This window comes from Alosa sapidissima, chromosome 20 (genome assembly GCF_018492685.1).
Source record: "Alosa sapidissima isolate fAloSap1 chromosome 20, fAloSap1.pri, whole genome shotgun sequence".
In the NCBI taxonomy this organism is placed as follows: Eukaryota; Metazoa; Chordata; class Actinopteri; order Clupeiformes; family Clupeidae; genus Alosa; species Alosa sapidissima.
In genome coordinates, this window is record NC_055976.1 from 2,889,307 (window position 1) to 2,912,806 (window position 23,500).

The following is a 23,500-nucleotide window of genomic DNA, read 5'->3' on the forward strand; positions in this document are numbered from 1 at the left end:
ATAGATGATATGTAGGGGTGTCATCCAGCCAGGCTTTCATTACCACTACATCAGCCCAGACAAGATGATCAGGCCCTTTCTGTGAAGTAGAGGATTCTTGAATCACTCTGGAGGGGGTTATTTTATCATTTAATAATGACTGCATAGCAGTAAATTATTCTGCTTGTTACCCAGTTTTTGTTTTATAAATAAATCAATAATTTGACTGAGGATATTAATTTGAAATTATTTTATCACTCATGTAATAGCTTCCGCAGTAACTTAGTAGAACTTGCAATGTAGTAAGCTCTAGTCTCTGGCAACACTCTAATAGAGACATCCGCAGTGTTCAATCCAGTAACAGTACCATATCTTAAATGCCCAAATCAGCAAATCTAAACTGAGTTTTTCACACAGCTGCATGATACATAAGGGATGTGTATTATGGGATATTTGTTTCAGTTGTAAAGTACATTTTGTGTCACTTCATCAAATGCATTCTTAACCATCTCAGATTACCCTGGAATTGTTAATGAAAAGATCTATGACCCTATTGCACGTGTGCAAAATATTAGATGACTATGTCCATTAATTTTCATTTTGAAAATGGCTATTGAAGTGCACATCAATGTACTTTTTTCACACAGGTCTGTGAACATGCAGACTTCAAAGACAAATTAAAATCACTACTAGGTAGAGCTATTATGTGCCATAAACTGGGAATATAAAACACTAATTTATGATGTCAGCTTCAAAACTAACTTCAGCAATCTGAAAAATAAACTTCTTTCTTGTGGTTCAATTTGTCATTTTGATACATTTTTTCAAGGGTCAATGACGTGACGCTCATTTTTTGTGTACATATGGGTTACATACATTTAAAATTGTTAAAATTTGAAAATAATTTGACAAATTATTTTCAAATATCATTTTCATCAAACCCTAATCTTAAAGTTTTGGATTTATTTAATTTTGAAAGAGTATTAACTGAATTTGGGTAAAATTGTCAACACGGTGCTGCTATGAGTCAAGGTTAGCAACTCTCTTAAAGTAGCATAATAGTGTTTTTAGGCCATGTCCAGGCAAGCTTAGGTTACATGTCAAATGGTATGACCTTTTAAAAATGTTTATAAATCATAATAATCATAAAATATTCAATTTAATGTAAAAACTGTGTTTGAATATTCACATAAAGGTGAAGTGTGTACATAGTTGTCCATAATAATGCCTGCAAATTTTGCTTTTAAATAGAAATGTCAAATGGTGTAACCGGTTACACCAATTGACTCTTTTCTGTTTGAGACCAGTTTGATCAGATTCAGGGCCAAGAGTATGTAATCTTAGTTGCCAATTATATTATTTTTATAATTTAAATAGTGACTAACTGTTTAGCATGAACAATAGCTTTAAAAGGGTTTAATTAGATTGCAATTTAAGCGATTTTTAAATGTCAAAGCTTTTCATTTTAAATTTAAACTTCCATAAAATTTTTTAAATATTTTATTATGATGTATGTAAACAGTATGTTCAAATTATAAATAAATAATATAAATACATTTATTATATATAAAATGTACCTCTTGTCCCCCAATGGATGCCACTTACAGTACAAGCAAGAAAAACTTGTCTCGCCACAGAGTGCATGTAAACGCAGATCCTGCTGTTGGTTGGTTGTTAAGAAATTATCATACCCACTCTTTCACTCACTCTTATTCTCTCTCACACACACTTTGGGCCCTAATTTAGCAATATAAAATGCATGGTCACTAGCAAATAGCGTAAATACATTTAGGGGTTTGTCCAGTCCACATTCGGGGTGGTTTTGTTATCAAACGTCAGGTGCCTGGCGCAAAAAGGTGGCTCTTATGTTTTTTAATCAGTCATGGGTGTGTTTTGGGCTTAACATCCTTTAAACCAATGAGGAGGACATATGTCATTCCCTTTAACAGCAAGCAGGGCAACTTCAAACAGCGCATCAGTATTTTGATAGTCAGCGGTGTATTTTAAGGAATCTGCACAAGGAAGACCGTATAGAACAGGTATTCCACTAAGCCATTCTTTACTAATACCGAGTAGAGTATAGGCTACACACATCTGCACTTGTCTATTAATTGAACATATTCACATATAAGTGAAACTAACCTCACTGTGGTGTCATAGTCAACGACAAAACAGTTATACACAGTTAGTTACTTTCAATATTGACTGACAATGGGTTACCAGCAAAAACATAGCCTGAAAAAAGCAAAACTTCCCCCTATGTTCGAATGACTGAATAAATATCCTAAGGACATTTATTCTGCAGAGGAATTGCTGCTTACATCTCGTGACAGTGCGTCTTCAGCTGTGTTTCATACAGTATGCGCCTTTTGCTATAGACCAGGCTTTTCTTGGTCAGTGGCGTAATGCTTTTTAGACGGTATAAGATAGCGATTTTTAGATCATGTGCCAGACCACACCTTATGTCGGTAATTGCCACACCACTGGGCGCATTATTTAATAAAAGTGAAGTGTAAGATAGGAAAAAACTTTGCGTCAGAATAATAAAACGCTTTGTGCCAGGTTTTGCATCGCGAAAATAGGGCCCTTTATCTCACTCTCTTTGAAAATAATGGGTATAGACTGAAATTGTATGAGAACTGAATTGAAATCAAATAGAACACAAGTTTCTTCATTGATGTTATGAAATGATATTTGATATGGAATATGATGAATGACATGAATACATATCAAAATATGCAATTCAGTTTACTTGAGGCCTATTTTCTGTGTCAATTTCTTGTCCTATTGCTATAAACGTTTTATGGTCAATTGGTGTAACCGATTTATGTCAATTGGTGTAACCAGTATTTTGTCTAAAATACTAATAATGTACAAAAAAATTAATATGGATAATGATTTAATACTCTACTTTACTGTAATAATGGTTTAAACCATTTTTACTCAAATGGTCAAAGAATAGACAGAAAACAAGATGTTTACAGCATATGGTCTTGCTCTATAATAAATAAATATAATAAAACATATTCTCATAGGATATTACAAAATAAACTAATAATTTCATGAGAGCAATTGTATGAACTCTAGGAGGTGTGAAATATTAGATATTTGTAATTTTTGCGGTTACACCATTTGACAATTTAACAGGCTGTTAGTTCTATCTTTTGTTAAAAAATAGCATACACGTCATATTAAATAATATGAATACAACAGAAATACAAAGTATACACTTTAGCAAACCTCAGGCATGTTTTGTTTTAAAGGTTTAAACATAGTTTTATTTTTCTCATCTTACCAACACGTATCTGTCACTGACCTGTCTTGTGAAATGTATAGTTTTAACAAGTAGCCTAGAATGCACAGATTTAGCCTACACATTTTAAAGGTAGCATGTAGGCTAACACGGGGTGTCCACGGTTCTGGTGTGCTCACTGCTTTGCACGATTACATTATTTTTTTGTGGATACCAACAAGGTGTCGTTGATGGTTTGCTAAAGCATCATTTGATTTAGGATGGCAGCACAGCTGTTTGAGCAGCTCTGGTGCATCAAGAAGTTAGGCAAGGCTCAATATTATGCTAATCAATCTAGCAAATTTGATGCAATTATCCAATGAAAGTATTATGTTTCATAAACAGGGTGGTCTGGGTGAGAAATGCCCGTAAGAGGCAAAGGAAGGCAAAGCGTTTGCAGGTGGAATCTCTGCAGAACACTCCACATGCACAAACCACAATTTCAAGCACCGCAGTTTCAATTTATACCAGACAAGAATGGCTATCAGAATCAGCTTTATTGGCCATGTTTGAGTAAACAAACAAGAAATTTGACTCGGTTAATCTTTGCTATCAAAGTACAACACTCACTTAGCATAAGAATAAAATAAAAAAAAACATAAAAGAATAAAAACAGAACAGTAAGAATAGAATGGAGAGCAGTAGAATATGGCTATGTATAAGTATAAATACATTTGCATAGTACATTTGCAATAAATAGAACACAATGGGGGGAAATCCTTGTTGTCCCTGTCAAGGTTGCCATGGTCGTGGATACCTCAACAGGCACAGGCAAGATACAATATACAATTGAAGAGAGGGTAGAAATAGTGCAATATCAGTATAGACTGAGAGTTAAGATTTAAATATAAATATAGTGCAAGGCAGTTCAGTGCAATGGCAATGATATCCTTAACAATTAATTATTGAAGCTAATCGGTTGTTAAGTCGTGATGCAATAATGTGCCGATAATTCTTGCTCTGGGTCCAGCTGGTTCTAGAGTCGCTCATTCTTTCCCATAGACAGCAAAATAACATTTTTTGGTTACACTTTACTTGACAGTATCAAGATAAGAGTGACATGACACTGTCATGAATGTGTCATAAACAAGTCATAAGTGTTTATGACATAACGTGACATTTGTTTTTTGTCATAACAAATTAGTGTTATGGTTAGGGTTAGGGTTCATGTGTCATGACAGTGTCATATATTCATGACAGTGTCATGTCACTCTTATGTCGATACTGTCAAGTTTTTCTGTTATTCAGAGTAGCCTAGGCTAGCAAATAAGAAAATTGTCATTTGACTACTCATTTGCTAACCAAACCAACCTAACAAAATCATATTTTCTGCGGAGGTTTGGATGTTACCTTTGATTATGTTTTTTGACCCTCACAAAGACAAAGGTGATGGTGACAAGGTTTACAGGCTATGAAAAAAAACGGCTGGCTGTGCAAGTAAATGTTTTTAGATGAAAAAGCTGTTAGGCCCGTGACGTCAGACTTAAACAAACTCAAATTCAACATGTCTCTCTATATAATTGTACCACTGTGGCTCTGAAGGAAACCTTCATATATGGTTGCATATAAGGTTGCATATATGCACTAAAAGCTTACACATGTACTACCTTTCCTTGCATATGTACATGAAATGTTTGCACACACACCACTTTTTCTTCCACATGTAAATGAAAAGCTTGCACATAAACCAATTTTGTTTTGCACACATCCCCGTCTAAAGCTCACACACATACTACTTTTACTTTGCATATACAACACTTTCGTCTTGCACATCCACGTAAAATGCACGCACATCAGTCTCATATTAAATTTCATCGCCAATGGTAGTGCAGCTAGCTTGATTTTGCCTGAATAGTTACACAAAATTGTGCTCCCAGATTTGGAGAAATATTTGCAAAGACAAATAGTCTCTTTCTCACTTTCTCTCTCACTCTTTGCACACACCACTCCCCTGTCTGCCTCTCTCTTGCACCAGTCCTGGTCTTTCTCTGCTGTCTGTCCATCAGAAAGCTCATTATTGGTGGCTTTGTTTACATTCCTATGTCTCATTAGCAGCCTTCCTCAGACGCTCAGGACGTCATTTCTGAACTTCTGCACCAATTTGTCTGCCTCCTTTTCTCTCTATCTCTCTCTCCCTCCCTCTCTCTGTCTTTCTCTCTCTCCTCTCCCTCTCTCTGTAGTGAAACACATTTCCCATGTCCCAATAAGGCTAGCCGTCAGTAGACAAAATGAATGCAGACCAGGCGTCAGGGGTGAAAATGAGATATATGTATTTTAAAATGATGTCTTCCACAATGGTCTTTTACGATTAACCATGTCAGACTAGGCGATCAGAGAACCATACATTTTTGCCGCATCTTGGTCGGGAGATCGGCCACATTACAAGACCATCTAGCCTATTGTACTCGTTGTGTGTCACCATAGCGACAGTGTCAACACGGGAGTCGTATTTTTTACAGTCTATAGTCGTAGGCCTAGGAGAATCCCCAAAAATTCTGACATGCTAGACATTTGGTCGTGGAACGTCATTACAAGACGCGTTTCGCCTTCGTCATTGTTCCTGACTTTTTATATTCAGGCACGACACTGGAAATTTGACGGTTATGACAAAATCGTGGCAAAATCGGGCTGAAACTGTGTAATCCGCACAGGCCATTAAATGCTCTTGATACAATCTTTGCCTTTTTGATCCAGTGTATGGTGCCAATATTAGAAAATCTTCATGTGTCAGAGTCTGGTATCAGGATGGAAAGGCCTCAGGTCTGGGGAAAACCTCTGTCAATTTTATGGAAATGTCAGGTCTCTGACATCAGCTGAAAAGGTGTCATGTGTCAGGCTAACGCTAACGTTAGCTGTTTTTTCAGGCCCTTTATAGCCTACACATAAGGGCATGGCAATAGGGGAGGGGCAGAATAATTGTATAATTCAGCTAGCTATCAACATTCTGCTCTATCTGAGGCTCAAAACAATTCAAAACAATTATCTAATTAATGACATACTCTGTGATTAATTAATCTAAATTAATTGCATGCATCAATTTTTGCTGTGAACATATTTTAAAAGTGTTTTAATTAAAATTCATTTTGGCAGATGAGTGAATCAATGACATTTGGCAATGCCATTTTATTCTTGTTTTCACTACTAGGTGCAGGCATCAACATAGTCCCTAGTGTCCCTAGTAACCAACAGAAGATATAGTATTTTGTGTATTTGTGGAACATGGAAAAATCAAAGCCTAGTTAGAAGTGACTTGTTGAATTGATTGTTGCTATGAGAATTGCAAGAAATGAACAGGAAGAGTCTCTTTGTGTTGATAAGGAGATGTTTGATTTAACCATTACAGGTGAATTGACTTAAAAGCTGTAGTGCACTTGTGCCATTAACAGCAGGGTGTATTTCCCATAAAATGTATTTCATTAATAGAGATGAATGATCCAAGTTGGACTTAAAGTATGATATTAATTATGTGAGTCATAACCAAGGGCAAAGGTGTCCTTGAATTGGCAGTGCATTAAAATGGGAAATGTAGTTGGATAGATTGATAAAGATGCGATGCCTTGAGTGTTGAGGTTGCCGACAATACACCATAATGTGATGTAATTTCATTTTGATATGATAGTCACCGTTATCCAATGCATATTCATGTAATGATGCGGTAATGATCTAACTCAAAGTAATTCAACTTATTAAGAACTTAATAAGAACCGCTCTGAATCTATACGCCTGACCTGTAATGCTTTGATAGGTTCCACTCGTGAAATAGACACCAGATTACTAATACTCCTCTCTGCCTTCACAGGTGAATGAAATTTACCACGACGATTCTCTTGGGGCCCAGATCAACGTGGTTCTGGTCCGTATCATCATGCTGGGGCCTGAGAAGGTAAAGCACAAGTCTTATAACACCCTCAAATTCATTTTGTTGATATATGGTCACGTGAAGGACTGCTGGTCACAGTGTTTTTCCACTAACTGCAGGCTGCCATCCCAGAAATGTATACAACTTTTACACTTGGACATCAGTAAAAACATACTGGTATCTGAAATATATTACTGTAGTTAGCATGCTACCTAACTTTGTTATACTGACATTTTGGTCACTGCCACTAGGTGTATTGGCGTTGAACTAGTTCTCTTGTCTTAGAGAAGAATGATGTAATGCCACTGTAAGCATGTTTGTGTGGGTGCGTTCCTTGGTGGCTAAAACCTTTAACAGAACAACAGCCCTGTTGTGATGTGCTTTCCCACTGTGGAACACAAACTAACAGAAGTGGAGATAATAACACCTTTTTTGTCAGGATTCAAAATCCATCTCTATTTCATCCGTCACATAATGAAGGATTGCGGAATTCAATTACAGAAAAATGAATCTCATGGTTCAGCAGATAGAATCTCATATATTTTTTATATACTGTATATAAAATGATGAACTAAGTAACACATTTACCTGTGCTAAAGTCTGCTTGGTGACTGCATAGGTGCGTGTGTGTGTGTGTACATGCATGCCCACATTCAAATATGCACAAGTATGTTGTGCTGTTTTGGGTACGAGCAGCTGTTCTATAGCTGACATCTGGTGTGCTTGTGAGTGGTTGTTGCATATCATGTGCATAACTAACACAGAGAGATGTTGACCTGACAGTAGCCACAGGTTATAGTGCATGTGACTTTTTTCTCTATTGTTATTCATTATTAGTGAATAGATAGTGTTTTATACCCAGGATACATTTTGCAGGTAAGGAAATGTTAGTGGTAACATCTTTTCCAGTGTAGTTGTTTAAGGTTAATGCAAATATGTTAGTACGCAAACATGTTGAAGGCCTTGCTTGCATATAGTACACAAAGAAAGTGTTAAAATAAATAGTTAACCGCTCAGTTGATCAAAAGTACCTCCCATGGTTCCTCCTAGGTAAATTAATGAGCATATCCCCTGTAGGTTTGACAGTGAATAAACGGTGGAAGTACACACACATCCACACTCACAAACACACTCCCTGACTGCGAAGTTACCTTTCCCCTCTCTCTGCCATCCTCCACCCCCCTGACGTGTGAAGCTTAGCGAGGCCTAGGGCATGTTATTCCGCTGGACTGAGCAAAAATGAGCAAAAGGGGGAACTAAAAGCATGGCATTCCCAGGGGAGTGTTTTCAAAGTCGCACGCCTTCACAGTTCAGCACCAAAGCACACAGAACGCTGATGTTATGCAATCAGCTCTCTCCCCCCACAAGGGACGTAGCAAGGCATTCTGGGAAGTTCAGAGAGGATAAACAATCAATGATGGCCCTCCCTCATTCATAAACACTACTCTATGAATATCTGCCTCTTTCCTGACAACTTCACTTCATCTCTCTCCATCTCTGGATCCTCTTACTTTCCCGTTCGCTTCTCTCTTGACACCTTGCCCTTGACAGATATTACACAAGTACCTACTCTATCGTGTCTCTCATCTAAACTCCCAAAGTCAGGCCAGCTCAGGTACCACTACTGCTACCATTGATAATTATTTTCATCATCATCCATCATCCAGCGTTTCCCTCAACTCAGTTTCCTATGAACATCACAGCCTTGAGGTTCAAAGGCAGACATTTCAGTGTTTCACATCTGATTGTGTTAAATATTCAAATACAATTTTCAAACAGGCAACAGGGAAGGTTTATTTGCTTCCTTCTTGAAGCATTTTATATGTGATAATCGTACTGAAATATGTGTTAGACAGTGTTAAAAGTGTTTTGCTGCCTCAAATAAAACATGTATCTCTTTGTAAACCCAAACATCATTCACTCCTTATCCAAGTAGCTGCTATAGCTTTATGTACACTTTATATCTGCACTCATATGACAATAGACACGCACGCACACACACTAATGCACACACACACACACGCACACACACACACACAAACACACACACACACACACACATACAAACACACAAATCACAAACACACACACACACACACACACACACACACACACACACATATACACACACACACATACACATACACACACACACACACACACACACACCCACACACACACACACACATATACACACACAAACGGACACAAAGACGCCTGTATCCCTTGACCGTGAGTTAGTGGCAACATTCCTCTTTTTTAGCTGAGCTGGGCAGATGGAGTCAGCCACACTGATTTGTGGGTAATGTCCCCTCTCCACTGCCCCCCACCCCCACTGGCCCTTCCCCTGACACAAGACGATTAAGGCCAAACGCCCTGTACCAACCTGTCAGCCGTGTCACCCCCCTGGGGTGCAGGTGTCTCTCTTGCGCTCGCTCACACACATGCACTCTCAAACACGTGCACACACAAACACAGATGTGCATACACGTGCACACACACACACACACACACACACACACACACACTCCTGATCAGCATGCAGCCTGGCCAGCAAACTCCTGCTCAGCCGAGCTGGCGGGCTGTCCATCATCCCCAATTACTGTGGCAACGGTTGCTGGCGGCAGCACGCTACTGATCTGCTGTGTGACTCTGAACACCCAGGAGCACACTCGCTACATCACCCTGGCCACACCCATCTGGGAAGAGATGGAGGTGGAGGGGTTTGCACAGCACTGTAGGGGCCAGATCCCACTATAGACATGGAGCCATCTCTCTCTCTCTGTCTGTTTCTCTGGCTCTCTCCATGCAAATGTGTGTTCATGCTGGAAGTAGACGTGGAGGGATGATAAGGACTCAGTGCACTGAGAGCAGACATGTCTTTTGTTATGTAATTATCATTGTTTTAAAGGCCTGCAACCTGCCGGGAGGATACCTGATAACAAAAACTATTTAGTCTAAAATCTACCATATGCCACTCTTTTTGAGGTCAGATAGGCATCATGGAATCTTTTTCTTATTAGTGTTTGTAGTGTGTGTGTGTGTGTGTGTGTGTGTGTGTGGTTGTGTGTGTGTGTGTGGTTGTGTGTGTGTGTGTGTGTGTGTGTGTGTGTGTGGTTGTGTGTGGTTGTGTGTGTGTGTGTGTGTGTGTGTGTGTGTGTGTGTGTGGTGCATGTGGAATATCCAACACATCCTAGATCCTGTCTTTATGGGTGTGTACCTCACCTACATTCTGGCCCCTGTGTGACCAGGGGGGGTTGCGTGCTTATCTGATTGTCACAGCAAGTGCCCCCCCTACTGGCCCAGAGTGAAAGCTGCAATGAACAGCTGTGTCTCAAGAGTGGAAGGAGACTCGGGTCCTGAGTGTGGATAAGCCCAACTGCAAAAAGACCATTCTGTCCAATGGATTTAAATAACGATGCAAGTACATATGCCACACAGCCATTACTCATAAATCTTTATCAAATCATACTGTAAATTACTTAAAGTCATCTGGTCATAGTTCTGCAGTGTGTGCAGGTATCTGGTCAGATCTTCATCTGTAAACTGCAGTCCCTTTTTCAGCAAATTCAAACTAATGTTCTAATGAAAGTCTAATCATGAATGATTGGTGATCAGAAGATTGACTGTTGAGTTGATGCTGAAATCAGGTTCATTTGCTTTTTGGCTGACAGAAGCTAATCCGAGAGCCAGGAGAAGGTCTGTGAAGAATATGCATTCTGACTCTCTCTCTCTCTCTCTCTCTCTCTCTCTCTCTCTCTCTCTCTCTCTTTCTTTCTTTCTTTCTTTCTTTCTTTCTCTCTCTTTCTCTCTTTGTGTTCTTTCCCTTTCCAGTCTGCACAGCTGATAGTAAAAGGAAATCCATCAATGAGTCTGCAGAACGTGTGCCGCTGGGCATTCCTACAGCAGAAGAGCAGCACAGATGACACGGAGTACCACGACCATGCCATCTTCCTTACACGCCAAGAGTTTGGCCCCACGGGCATGCAGGGTACTGCACATGAATGAATTCAAATATGCATCTTGTCACTCTCACACACACGCACACACACACACACACATTCTTACTCAGACACATACTATCATTTGTGCCAAGTCTTAAAACAGTTCCGGAACACCCAGAGCAAATTATGGCTTTAGATGCCAGCAACCTAATTAGCAGGAGAGAGAACAGTGACAGAAATATTTCAGTATTGAATCTTTGTTTACACATTGTATAAAACCCTAGTCAAACTGGGCTATTACATACACTTGATCTGTACCGCTAAATACATGAAATCCCCGCTTTGTGATTGGTTGACAGGTTATGCCCCTGTGACAGGCATGTGTCACCCAGTGCGGAGCTGCACTCTGAACCATGAAGACGGCTTCTCCTCCGCGTTTGTGGTGGCCCATGAGACTGGACATGTGTGAGCATAATGCACTGTGTGTGTGTGTGTGTGTGTGTGTGTGTGTGCGTGTGTGTGTCTGTCTGTGTGTGTGTGTGTGTGTGTGTGTGTGTGTCTGTCTGTCTGTGTGTGTGTGTGTGTGTGTGTGTGTGTGTGTGTGTGTGTGTGTGTGTGTATGTGTGTGTGTGTGTGAAAGATAGGGTGCATGCTAATGCATGTTATGTTGCTTGTGCATGTTTTGTGTCAAGGAAGGTGTGTCTTGGTCTACTCTATGTGCATACGATACGTGCGTGTGCATGTCTTGTTGCTTGGGTGCGTGTCTCATGTGTTTGTGTTGTGTTACTGTCTGCCTGCGTGTGCTCAGTGATGTGCTGTGTGATTGTGTCCTGTGTGTGCAGGCTGGGGATGGAGCACGATGGCCAGGGGAACCGCTGCGGTGACGAGGTGCCTTTGGGCAGCATCATGGCCCCTCTGGTGCAGGCCGCCTTCCATCGCTTCCAGTGGTCCCGCTGCAGCAAGCACGAGCTGAACCGCTACCTGCAGTGAGTCCTAGTCTCATACTGTCCACGCACACACACACACACGCACACACACACACACACACACACACACACACACACACAGACACACACACACACACACACACACACACACACACATACACACACACACACACACACACACACACACACACACACACATATGCACACGCACACACACACACACACACACACACGCACACACACACACACACACACACACACACACACACACACAGACACACACAGACACACACACACACACACACACACATACACATACGCACACACACACACACACACACACATACGCACACGCACACACACACACACACACACACACACGCATACGCATACATACACACACACATACACACACACACACACACACACACACACACACACACACACACACACACATAACCATGCATTCAATTGCTGCACATGGGCCAGATATACAACGCTTGTTCAAAGCATCTCATTTCATATTGTTGCTACTGAATCATGTCAGTCAAGCCCACCACACACCTTGTCATCTTGTCCCCTAACTGCCTCTCTACCTCAGCTCGTATGACTGTCTCCGTGACGACCCATTCAACCATGAGTGGCCATCGATTCCATCCCTGCCTGGTTTACATTACTCCATGAACCAGCAGTGCCGCTTTGACTTTGGAGCCGGCTACATGATGTGCACAGCGGTAAGTCTTGACTCAGTATTTACATTACATTACATTACATTACATTACATTACATTTATTAATTCAGCACACACATTTATCCAAAGCCACTTACAGCTAGAGAATAACATTTAAGCATTTTTACAATTAAGCTACAAAGCTACAGCTACAGCAATAGAATAGCATTTAAGCTACAGTGCAGAGGGGACTATAGCTACTGTAGGAGTCACCACTGCATCTGTCAACACTACTACTAGAGGATAGGAGCACCTACATAAGTACTAGACAAGGTATGGAGGAGGAGAAGTGGTAGAAGAGGAGGTAGTGGGGGAAGAGAGGGAAGTGGAGAGGAAGGAGGTAGAGAAGGGAAGAGGAGAGGAAGGAGGTAGAGAAGGGAAGAGAGGGAAGAGGAGAGGAAGGAGGTAGAGAAGGGAAGAGAGTGGTAAGTGTGTCAGGTGTATGAGGTCAGAGGCACTAGGAGAGCAGGTATTCTTGGAAGAGTTGTGTCTTCAAGAGTTTTTTGAAGACAGAGAGGGACGCCCCTGCTCTGATGGGACTTTTACGCTTAGCTGAAGCCCCTCCTGGTGGTCAGTTGGCATCCAAACACACCAAGACGACTCACAAGACTGCTACGACTCCACCAGTGTGGACAGTAGGAGAACTCAGACTTAAGTCGTCTGTAAAGGAGGCAATGAAGGGAGATTAAGTGAGAGTAAGCGTGTGCTAAAGTCAGTGTGTATTCAGACTGCACATCCAAATGTCTACATGGCTTTTGTCTCCATACATCCGGTGGACATACAGTATCTGTGTGCCCTACACTGAGGTCTGTTTGAGACTCAAAGGAGCAGGAAATCTACAGAACTTACAAAGAGTAAACCAATATGAACTGGAAGTGCAAAAAGTCTTATCAAAATATTTACTGCATGAGAGCACAAGTGCATATAATGCAGCCAATTATCTTCACAGGAAGTTTAAGCCTCATACCTCATGAAATGAATACCTCATACCATGGTTTTTATAAACAGTTGTATCCCTACAATCCATCTAAATAAGTTGAAATGTGTAGTTGAAAGTGGAGAAAACGTTATTGGACATTTTCCATTTGACATTTTGATGCAATTTGAAAATCTTCAGAAATGATGTATAATTGAAAGCAGGACAAGTAGATGCTAGTTTGGAATGTAAGGAATAATTTGACAAAATAATGAATGAATGAATGAATAATGTAAATACCGGTACATGTTTTCCTCAGCATACACCTAGCATTACAGTCTTTGTAAAATTGCCACTTTCCATTAGAAAATATCAGTTTCATTTTTAAATCTGCACTTGTAAGTAGGGCAAACACAGTGTTCATTGTCATAAGATACATGGTTAGTTGTGGTGAGATGGCAAAGCTTAGTTTGATCTTTTTCTCCAAAGCATCTTACAGTACAATGAAGAATACAGTACATTCTATACATTGCCTGGGAAATCCCGACTTAATCTACAGTGACAATAACTAAACCTCTCTGGACATTGATTTGTGTATTGATTGTTTTAGCACACAATACCATTCATTACAGTAACAATGAGGTAATTTACAGAAATTGGTCCTTTTGAAGTTTCACTGTGAACTTTCCCTCATTTACAGGATGTCACAGAACAGTATTGAATAACTAAGTATTTGAATACACTATTTAAATAACAATTAACTCAAAACATCAGTAAACACAATTAAAATCCATAGAGGATCCACCCATACTTAATTATATAGACCAATATCAAATAAGTATAAATAGCAGTTGTCACAGTATTATTTAGAGATGATAAAGGTTAGGCAAAGTGCACAGTCCAGACTAGCTGTAGCCACTGCTACACTGCACTGTATTCACCTGTCCACCCATTCCCATAGCTGCAAAAGGTGGGACAGTCAGGAAACCAGGTAAGGTTATCCCCTTCGTAGAGCCATGCGGTCACATCTTTCTTCCCCACTTAGTCCAATCTGGTACCATTGGTTGTTATTATTTCTTCAAATAACAGTATATTTTTCATATTTTTCTTTTAAAACCATTGTCACATTATAGACATTTGTTCTGCAGGAGGCTTAAAGCTAACTCTACATTCAGGCAGATATCTCTCAGGCATTATTTAGTTGCCTTTCTGCCCCTGTATTGTCTTCAGCATATAGTTACAGTAGTGTCCTTACCCAAAAGGCAAGACATTTTGACTGGCTATTGGAGGGATCCCAGTCACTCTGACCATTAGAGACTGAACTGCTGATACTGTGGCCAGGTAGTTGCCGGACATCCTTCATGCCAAGATACACTGTAGATCCTGAATGAGCATCTTTGAAAGTGCACAGACTGACTTTGGAGTTAGGCTTCCTGCAGGTCAGTGTGTTGGCTTTTCTGACCTGACATCCTGTAAAACAGGCAGTGGCACTTTGACCTCCGACCCCTGCAGCACACACTCCCTTAGCAGCTCATCTCACACAGGGAGCCCTGATGGTCAAGTTTACAGAGGGAGACAGAGGACACCACTGCCCACCAGTGAATGACTCAGTCTGAGTTATTTACAATCTCAGCATTATGGGCTGAAATTGACATGAACAACAATGTTAAGACCTCCTGTGTGTGGCTCACAGTCCCAGAGTCACAAGTGTCAAGAAAGGCACCATCTTTAAACTTTCCACCTTTGCGTTCATGTGTTCTCCTTGCTCATCATCATGCCAGGGCCACCAATGAGAACCTTTTCTTCATGTTTTATGTTTAGTTTGGGAGTATCTTGATTTTGGTTGTTTTTTGCATGTAGTGGCATTCTGTCTCCTGTTTGTATCTATACACTGTGAAGATTTGTTTTTTCCTGTTGTGCTTGAAGGTTTGAAGGCGGCACCAGGTGTATCACTGTGGTTCATTGTGGTTTTCTATTGTGATCTTGTACCTGTACATTGTCCAGTCCAGTCCAGTCAATCTCTCGTATGTGGATTGTTGATAATGTGTCTGTTGTGCAACTGTACTCTCCATTTTACTCTACAGGAGAGTTGAGTTGAGACTTGAGTAAAATCTCTTCATGCCAGGGTTTGTTGGGGAGTGTGTTTCTCTCTATGGAAACACAGATGCTGTAAGAATTTATTAGAGTGATGTTTGTGTGTGTGTGTGTGTGTGTGGTTGTGTCTGAGTAACATAAATAGCATTTGAATTCTGAGTGTTGATGAGAGTAAGTGTCTACTTGATGTATTACTGGGCTGAAAGTGCTGTGGCTGGTTGACAGGTATACAGTATGCTATCGTATCCCTTGGCGCTGTTAGACACAGCTGAGCTAGCAGGGCATACTGTATGGAGCCACGGGAGTGACACTAGAAGGGAGTGAGGAAGCTCGTCTGTTTTGTTTTGTCCTCTTTAGTACCGGCCATTTGACCCGTGCAAACAACTGTGGTGCAGTCATCCTGACAACCCTTTCTTCTGCAAAACCAAAAAAGGCCCACCCATCGATGGGACGATGTGTGGAGATGGCTTGGTATACACACACACAAGCACATGGGCATGCAAGCACACGTATACATATATAAATATTATATTAGACACACAGTTTCTCTGCATTGGTCTGAGAATGTATTATTTGCATTTAGGTAGTGGTCCCAGTGTGACCAGTATGTCTGAGTGCTATTCGTGTGGTTTCCCCAACTGACTGTCCCTCTGTTGCTGTGTCCTGGTGCAGCACTGTTTTAAAGGCCACTGCGTGATGCTGAGCCCAGACCTCATCAGGCAGGATGGTCAGTGGAGCTCCTGGAGTCCATGGGGCCAGTGCTCGCGCTCCTGTGGGGGAGGTGTCCGCTTCCGCACGCGCCACTGCAACAATCCTCAGTGAGTGTGTGCGCTACATCCATATTGTGTATGTGATCATGTGGTGTATTTGGAGAGCATTATGAAGTGATGCCATTATTTAAGGGTACGCAGACATATCACCTGGAACAAGCAGGTTACTCATTTATTTGCCTCATGATTAGTACCATTTGAAAGACATACAGTTAATATGTTGTACTGTAGGTTCCTGTTGAGTTTCTGATGCACTTTAACACGTAATGTACTGTATGAGAAACATAATGCATGTTTGTTAGAGATCCTATATAATGCCATTTTCCCATGATATAATGCATCTTCTATGTGCATCTGTGTCATTATTATCACTGAGATCAGCTTGGTTTCCTAGTGCTAGTGTTGAACTGTCTTGTCTCTTTTTAGCCCTGCCAATGGTGGCCGCATGTGCGAGGGCCTGACGTATCAGTTTGAGCTGTGCAGCCGTGAGGAGTGCGAGGGGCCGTACCAGGACTTCAGGGAGAAGCAGTGCCTCATGTGGGCCTACACCCTCGACGACCAGAATGCCAAGCACCACTGGCTGCCTTACGAGCACAGAGACCGTAAGCACTGCCCAGGGCTGGGCTTCCCTCACGCTTTGGGTCGCGCTCAAGAACATTTCAACATGAATGTAAACTTGACTCTAACCTTCAATGGAATCTTAGTTCTCAAAACAAACTGGCCATGTTCTTACAACTACCCTTGTTTTGCACTCAAGATCCAAACATCACCCCATTCCTTTTCCCTGATGGGGTTTCTGTTTGGCAGCACATGAGCTTATGTATAACCTACTTCCCTCGGCCTGCCAATCTGTCTCATGTAATCAAAACAGCCAAAGCTGCATGCATCCCTGCATCCAACCCCCCCACTCCCCTCTCCCTCTCCTCCCCCTTTCTCTCGGCTCAGCCTCGCTCTGTGTTACCACCACAGTGAACCACGAGCAGCTGTTGTGAATCAAAGCACATGGAAATTCAATCGTTACAAAAATACCAATTTTCTATCCCACACTTTCCACACAGACTTCCTAAAACAGGGATTGTGTCATCCGAGGGAGTCTGATGCTATGCTGTAGTATTGCTGGGCCGATTGGCTGCTCCTCTGGGATGTATATGAAATCATCTTATTTGAGGCCAAACAAGCAAACTCACTTCTTCCCACAAGACTGCCACACCAGACTTCTTTATTGCTGCCTTCTTAAAAGACAACACGTGTTCAAAATTAAGTTAATGTCTGAATTACAGTTAGTGTCATGTTGTTTTGCTTTCCAAAATATTATCTGTATTTTGCTAAATGCTTTTATGACTGTGTGAGTGCACCACTAATGAAGTAGATCGGTTTGATTTGCTAAAGACAGCTTGGGATTTCTCCAGATCAGTTTTATTAATGCTTTGCTCTTTTATACCACATTTGCACAGGTTAACATTTTGATCAGGAAATGATCACTAACCAAGTAACGTAATATTATGTTGTTACAGACAACCATGAATGAGCATCCAATATGACTTGTTTTTATGAACAAAAGCAGGACCATTGTGTTACAGCATCCAACTTATTTCACTATTGTACAAACAAACAAGTGCCATTACTGTATCACTACTCAGTGCCACACATATGATAGTGTCTTTCTCTCACGCCAATAGAGCACCACCCCTGCCAGGCTCCTGCACAGCTGGTGGATGAGGTGGATTATTAATAGTGAGACTAAGGCTCCATCTGTTTGAACTTGTCTGTCTGAACCTGACATGTAACATGGATTAGCTCTTCATAGCAAATTCCTTTTTAATTGGAATGGAGGAACTGTCCTGAGATGGTGCGCCGGGTTACATGGTGGGGATGGACAGCTGAGTTGGCTGTAACAGCATAGTTCCACCATGACTCACTGTGAACACATCCCATCCAGTCCAATCCATTCCCTTGGATTAGACATTTGTTGACTCCAAATATGAAACACATTGCATGCGATTTGCCCTACTGAAAACATCTGCAACAAACTAAGCACGCAGTCCTTGCATTGTAGGTGGAAGGCTTTATTCTGAAAAAAACATGTCGTGTGGGTTAACAATTGTGTATTAAAGATTGAAGGAAAAAGGGTGCTGGGGCTTAACAATACACACAGGGCTCAACATGCCATCAGATGCAGTCACTTAGACCTCTGAGAACTGAAAAGGATTCTACTAGAGTCTCTCCCACCACAACACACTCCCACAGTCTCAGGAACAATAGCAGGGAACCTTGTGACTAGCATTACCAAACGCAGTTCAGTTACTGTGATACGATTTGCAAAAACATTTATGAACACCTGTGCTTGTACAAGACAGTTTACTGTACTGTATGCATCCGTCTTAGAAATGCTTTGGAATTCAGTATTGCTGTGTGTTTGTTTTTGTGTTCCTCCATTGTGGTGACCCTCAGCTAAGCAGCGCTGCCAGTTGCACTGCCAGTCCAAGGAGACGCGACACGTGGTCAGTATGAAGCCCATGGTGGAGGACGGAACACGCTGCTCTTACAAAGACCCCTACAGTGTGTGTGTGCGTGGCAGCTGTGAGGTGAGTGTGTTGCACAGAAGCAGAGTACTGTACGGAGTGCATATGTTCACACACTTGAGTGTGTTTGGACGTGTTGTGTCTGTGTGTGGGTTATTTTGCTGTTGGCACACTATATTTTTCCAGTAACTGGAAGCCACAGCCAGGGCACAACGACTCCCTCATGACTGCAGTTTAGAGTGATGCGCCATTAGCTGGCCTTGGCGTCCTGTTGCGCTGGAGCGGGGAAAAAAGCAGTTGTGTTTTTGTTTCATCACATTTCTGTCTTTTTATTTTGATGTAAGTGCTCAAAGCCACAACCTGTCTTCTTTAGCACGCACACCATCAGAACAGTCGCACACTCTTCCCCTCCCTCTCTCTCTCCCTTTCCATCTCTCTCTCTCTCTCTCTCTCTCTCTCTCTCTGTCTCCCTCACTTCCCTGCCTCCTCCCCTGCGTGTGACAGGCAGTGATTGTGTAGAATCCCAAACAGGGCAGAGGGTCAGGGGCTGGAGAGCCCAACTGACAGCCACGGGCTGAGGAGGGACTGTGACATGTGCAGACAGGCAGAGGGAGGGAGGGACAGACAGAGAGAGAGAGAGAGAGAGAGAGAGAGAGGAACATCTTGGGTTTAGCCAGCGATGGGCCAAATGCCAAAATACTGTAGCTCTTATGTCAGGATTGGAATGAGATTGCTCAAAATGCTAATTGTGTGTGTGTGTGCGCGTGTGTGCGTGTGTGTGCGTGTGTGTGTGTGTGGGTGTGTGTGTGTAGAAAGTGGGCTGTGATGGAGTGGTTGGCTCCATGCAACAAGAGGACAACTGTGGAGTGTGTGGGGGTGACAGCTCCAGCTGCCATGTCAGAAAGGACAACGTCACACACTACCCCAAGAAACCAGGTACTGACCTCCTGTACACCACACTAAATAAACACAGAGCTGCTCACACAGACCATGCATAGCATACATGTCATTCTCCATGAGCATATCCACAAGCACTACATCAGGCATGCTAAACTATAACATATCTTGACAATATAATGTTTAAGTTTTACAAATTGTTTTTTACTGAAAACACATATCGTGCTGTGGTGACTTTTTTTTATTTAGTAATTAACATATGTGCTAATTAGCATGAACTCAGTGCTCAGAAGGCCTCCAATAACTGAATGTTTCAAATCAGTACTGTTTGTGTATGTTCTTTTGGAAGTGCATTTAAATCCTGCAGATGAAAGACTCCTCAGTTTAATAGTTCACATGTTTTGGTTTTAGATGAAGTAATTGTAAACTCTGTGTCATTGACAGAACTCTGTGAGCATACTGGAACAGATTATATGTTTGTCTCTACGAGACTGATTCTGTTATGTATCATTTTAATGGCTTTTCTTTTGAAGTTACCTCCAAGACAAAACACGCCGCAAAGCAGAGCCACTGGAACTGACATAACCTAGTCAATGAACATTTAGAGATGAAGAGATCCCAAGCACACAAGTTCAGCATGAGAACTGCTGTTATGCCAAACAGAGAAGTTTACCATGATTGGTTGCTTTGTATTTTACAGGTCATCGTTTTTAGCACAAGACAATCTTATTATATGATGTTGAAACTGAAATCGTATTTCATATTTACAAATTATCCTTGATTGTTTTGATCAAGTGTGCTCATTGCTCTTGCAACAAACTCTTGCTAAATGTGGGCTTTGTAAACAAGAGTGTGTTCCTAGGGTTCTCATGTGTTGTGTTTGGCCATGCAGACACTCTTATGTGAGGAACATTGCAGACGTCCAGAGGAACTTGCATATTCCCACAACATTGCCAGATTTGTGACCAATATGCACCAGATGGTTTGTGCCACTTTGTAGGCAGGCTTTCTGAGGCCGCAACTAGACAACAGTTATGCAGTCATTTTAAGGAAAGTATCGCCATCTAGTGGTCTGAAGTGTAAGTCAAACCCAAAATTCAGTGGACATACAAATATAATACATAAAGCTCCACATGAAGAATAGTCTGCAAGTGAGAGTAAGTGTAAGAAAGCGAGAGCTGAGGGTTGGGGACAGCACCACAGGCCTTTAGCACTATCTCTGACAGCCCCCCAAGACCACACTGGTCTCCTCTCAGCCTTTTGGTAATTAGTCTCAGGTGTTCATGGATTGCCTAATGATGTATGTGGCAGGTTGGCAGCACATATGGTTGGCATGCTGGTTGCAGACTGTTTCAAGGTAGTGAGCAATGAACTGCAAGACCTCCGACCTAAACAAACCTCAGCATTCTCCAGTCTGATCTCAGATTTAAAGAAGCTTTGCAACGAGGCTTTCAAAAGAGGACTCAGAACAAACTCCTAGATTATTTATTGGACCTAGATAGAATTTTTATGTGTTTTGGATCAATAGTGCTGGTTTCGTTTTATATCACTGACAACTAAAACAAGTGCTCTGGATCTGTTCTCATTGTGGTTGCAGGTTACCTGAGAGTACTTGAAATCCCACGTGGGGCCAGACATCTACTCGTCCAAATCCCCAAGGGAGCCCCACATGCCTTAGGTACTGCAGGAGCTCTCATCTCATGCCACTTCCACTGATGCAAAGTACTGATTGTGTTGGTGCTTTTGTAATCTTACTTTACGAAAACTTGATGGAAAGACCTAAACCCAGACGGGCAACATAAATCACATGTCTAAGTGTAGCCAGTGGTATGCAATCGTGGTTTAGCAACTGCCAATGTGCACTCATGTATTCAATTCTCTACAGGAAGATATGTAACGCTTGCTGTATAACATGTATAATGTGTTTATAATGCAAGCTAAATGCAACAGTTGATTTATTTTTGTTGCCCTCTTTAGTGGTGAAGAACAAAGCAAATGGCCAGTTCTTCCTGAATGCAGACAGGAAATTCCCAGAATTCACTTCTGTGATTGAGAAGGGTGTGGAATGGGAGTATGAGAAGGACAAAGACAAAGAGACACTTCAGACTACTGGCCCTCTAAGACATGACACAGTCATTATGGTATTAAACACACCCTAATATGCATACACATTTAAACCTCACAATCATTCTCAAACCTCTCACTCACTCAATTAATTAATCAATTTCTCTACCTCAGATTCATACCAATGGTGAAACAAAAATCACCCTGTCCTACAAGTTCATCATCAAAAATGAGTCTCCCTCAGCCAACGAAAACAACATCCCTCTGGATGATGCTGTTTTATACAAGTGGGTGCTGGAAGGCTGGTCACCATGCAGCAAGCCGTGTGGAAGAGGTATGGAGCCGCACAATGGGAACTACGGCCCATACTAAACAGACCAGCAGTGTAGTGATGTCCTAGAGTTTGGGCAATTAAGTATGAACTGAAAGAATGTATTGCAAAGGTTTTGTCTCTTGTAGTTGGGACTTTACTCAGAGAATTTTTGGACGAACAATTAAGCCTGCCTTTGCTATTATTGTTGCCATAGATATTCCATTTTAAAAATATGTTCAATATGTGGTAGTGTGTTTTCACATATACAGTAGTACCTTTTAAGAGAACCAAACTCAGTCCACTAGAAGAGGACCAGAAAGAGGACCAAAAAACTTAGTTCATTTTGTATTCACGTTGTGAGTTCATTTGAAAGAGGACTCAGATCTCTTTCTGGTGCACTTCAGCTCTGATGGGACCTCAGTTTTCTTCATGTTTACACTATACCTTCTCTGCAGATCTCAGACCTTAGGCTACAGCTTTGGATTATGGGCTATGTAGTTGCTCTGGGTTATATTTTCATCATCATTAATTATCAGGTTGAAATAATTATCATAACCCATAATTGGTGTGTTATGATAATTCATTGTTTCATAAATACATTTCTTTTCCAATATATATATATATATATATATATATATATATGTTAATATATTTTCAGAATGAATTCTGAAATTCTGAATTCATTCTACTGTATAAATATAATATCCTCTTGAACTGTCAGTCAACACGCCAGCCAATCACACTTTCTAATTCAGTGGCAGGCCTGCCCCACCTGGTTACTGTTGCTATGTCCAACTTTAGCTCACGTCCAAAATGACAAGTGAACAGAAGCTTGTTAACTGCGCTGCACAGTCTCTAGTATGCTTGCCACATGCAAGAAGAGTTAGACAGAGAGATAATAACCTAGCTAGCAGATCATGAAAAATGGTGAGCAATGTAATCCAAAGTTTTCTGAATTCTACATTGTTAGTTTGAATGAACAGATATTCAGTCTAATTTTAACATTAGAACAAACTTGTTTAGCTGTAGCCAAATTAGCCTACAAATGTCTGTAGCCCTATCATGAGCCTAATGATAATATTGTTTCTTTTTATTATTATAATAGACGACATGCCTTCTCTTGGTAAGTCAAGTAGAACAAAATAGGCTAGCCTACAATGCAGAATGTGAAAG

General features: G+C 41.2%; 1 protein-coding gene across 2 annotated transcripts in view; it reads left to right on the forward strand.

The window, feature by feature from the left end:
* The window catches only part of LOC121694520 (A disintegrin and metalloproteinase with thrombospondin motifs 2-like), a 128,991-nt gene that overhangs the window by 93,688 nt on the left and 11,803 nt on the right, over positions 1-23,500 (forward strand). The window contains exons 5-18 of one of the 2 annotated variants that reach the window (XM_042074706.1): positions 7,071-7,154; positions 10,965-11,121; positions 11,434-11,539; positions 11,917-12,060; positions 12,623-12,755; positions 14,629-14,658; positions 16,119-16,232; positions 16,434-16,579; positions 16,958-17,133; positions 18,983-19,116; positions 19,866-19,989; positions 21,548-21,628; positions 21,928-22,091; positions 22,189-22,348. In XM_042074706.1, the coding sequence (XP_041930640.1) occupies positions 7,071-7,154; positions 10,965-11,121; positions 11,434-11,539; positions 11,917-12,060; positions 12,623-12,755; positions 14,629-14,658; positions 16,119-16,232; positions 16,434-16,579; positions 16,958-17,133; positions 18,983-19,116; positions 19,866-19,989; positions 21,548-21,628; positions 21,928-22,091; positions 22,189-22,348 (1,753 nt within the window). The remainder of the gene's footprint in view (positions 1-7,070; positions 7,155-10,964; positions 11,122-11,433; positions 11,540-11,916; positions 12,061-12,622; positions 12,756-14,628; positions 14,659-16,118; positions 16,233-16,433; positions 16,580-16,957; positions 17,134-18,982; positions 19,117-19,865; positions 19,990-21,547; positions 21,629-21,927; positions 22,092-22,188; positions 22,349-23,500) is intronic. The other variant, XM_042074707.1, reaches the window with a different exon arrangement.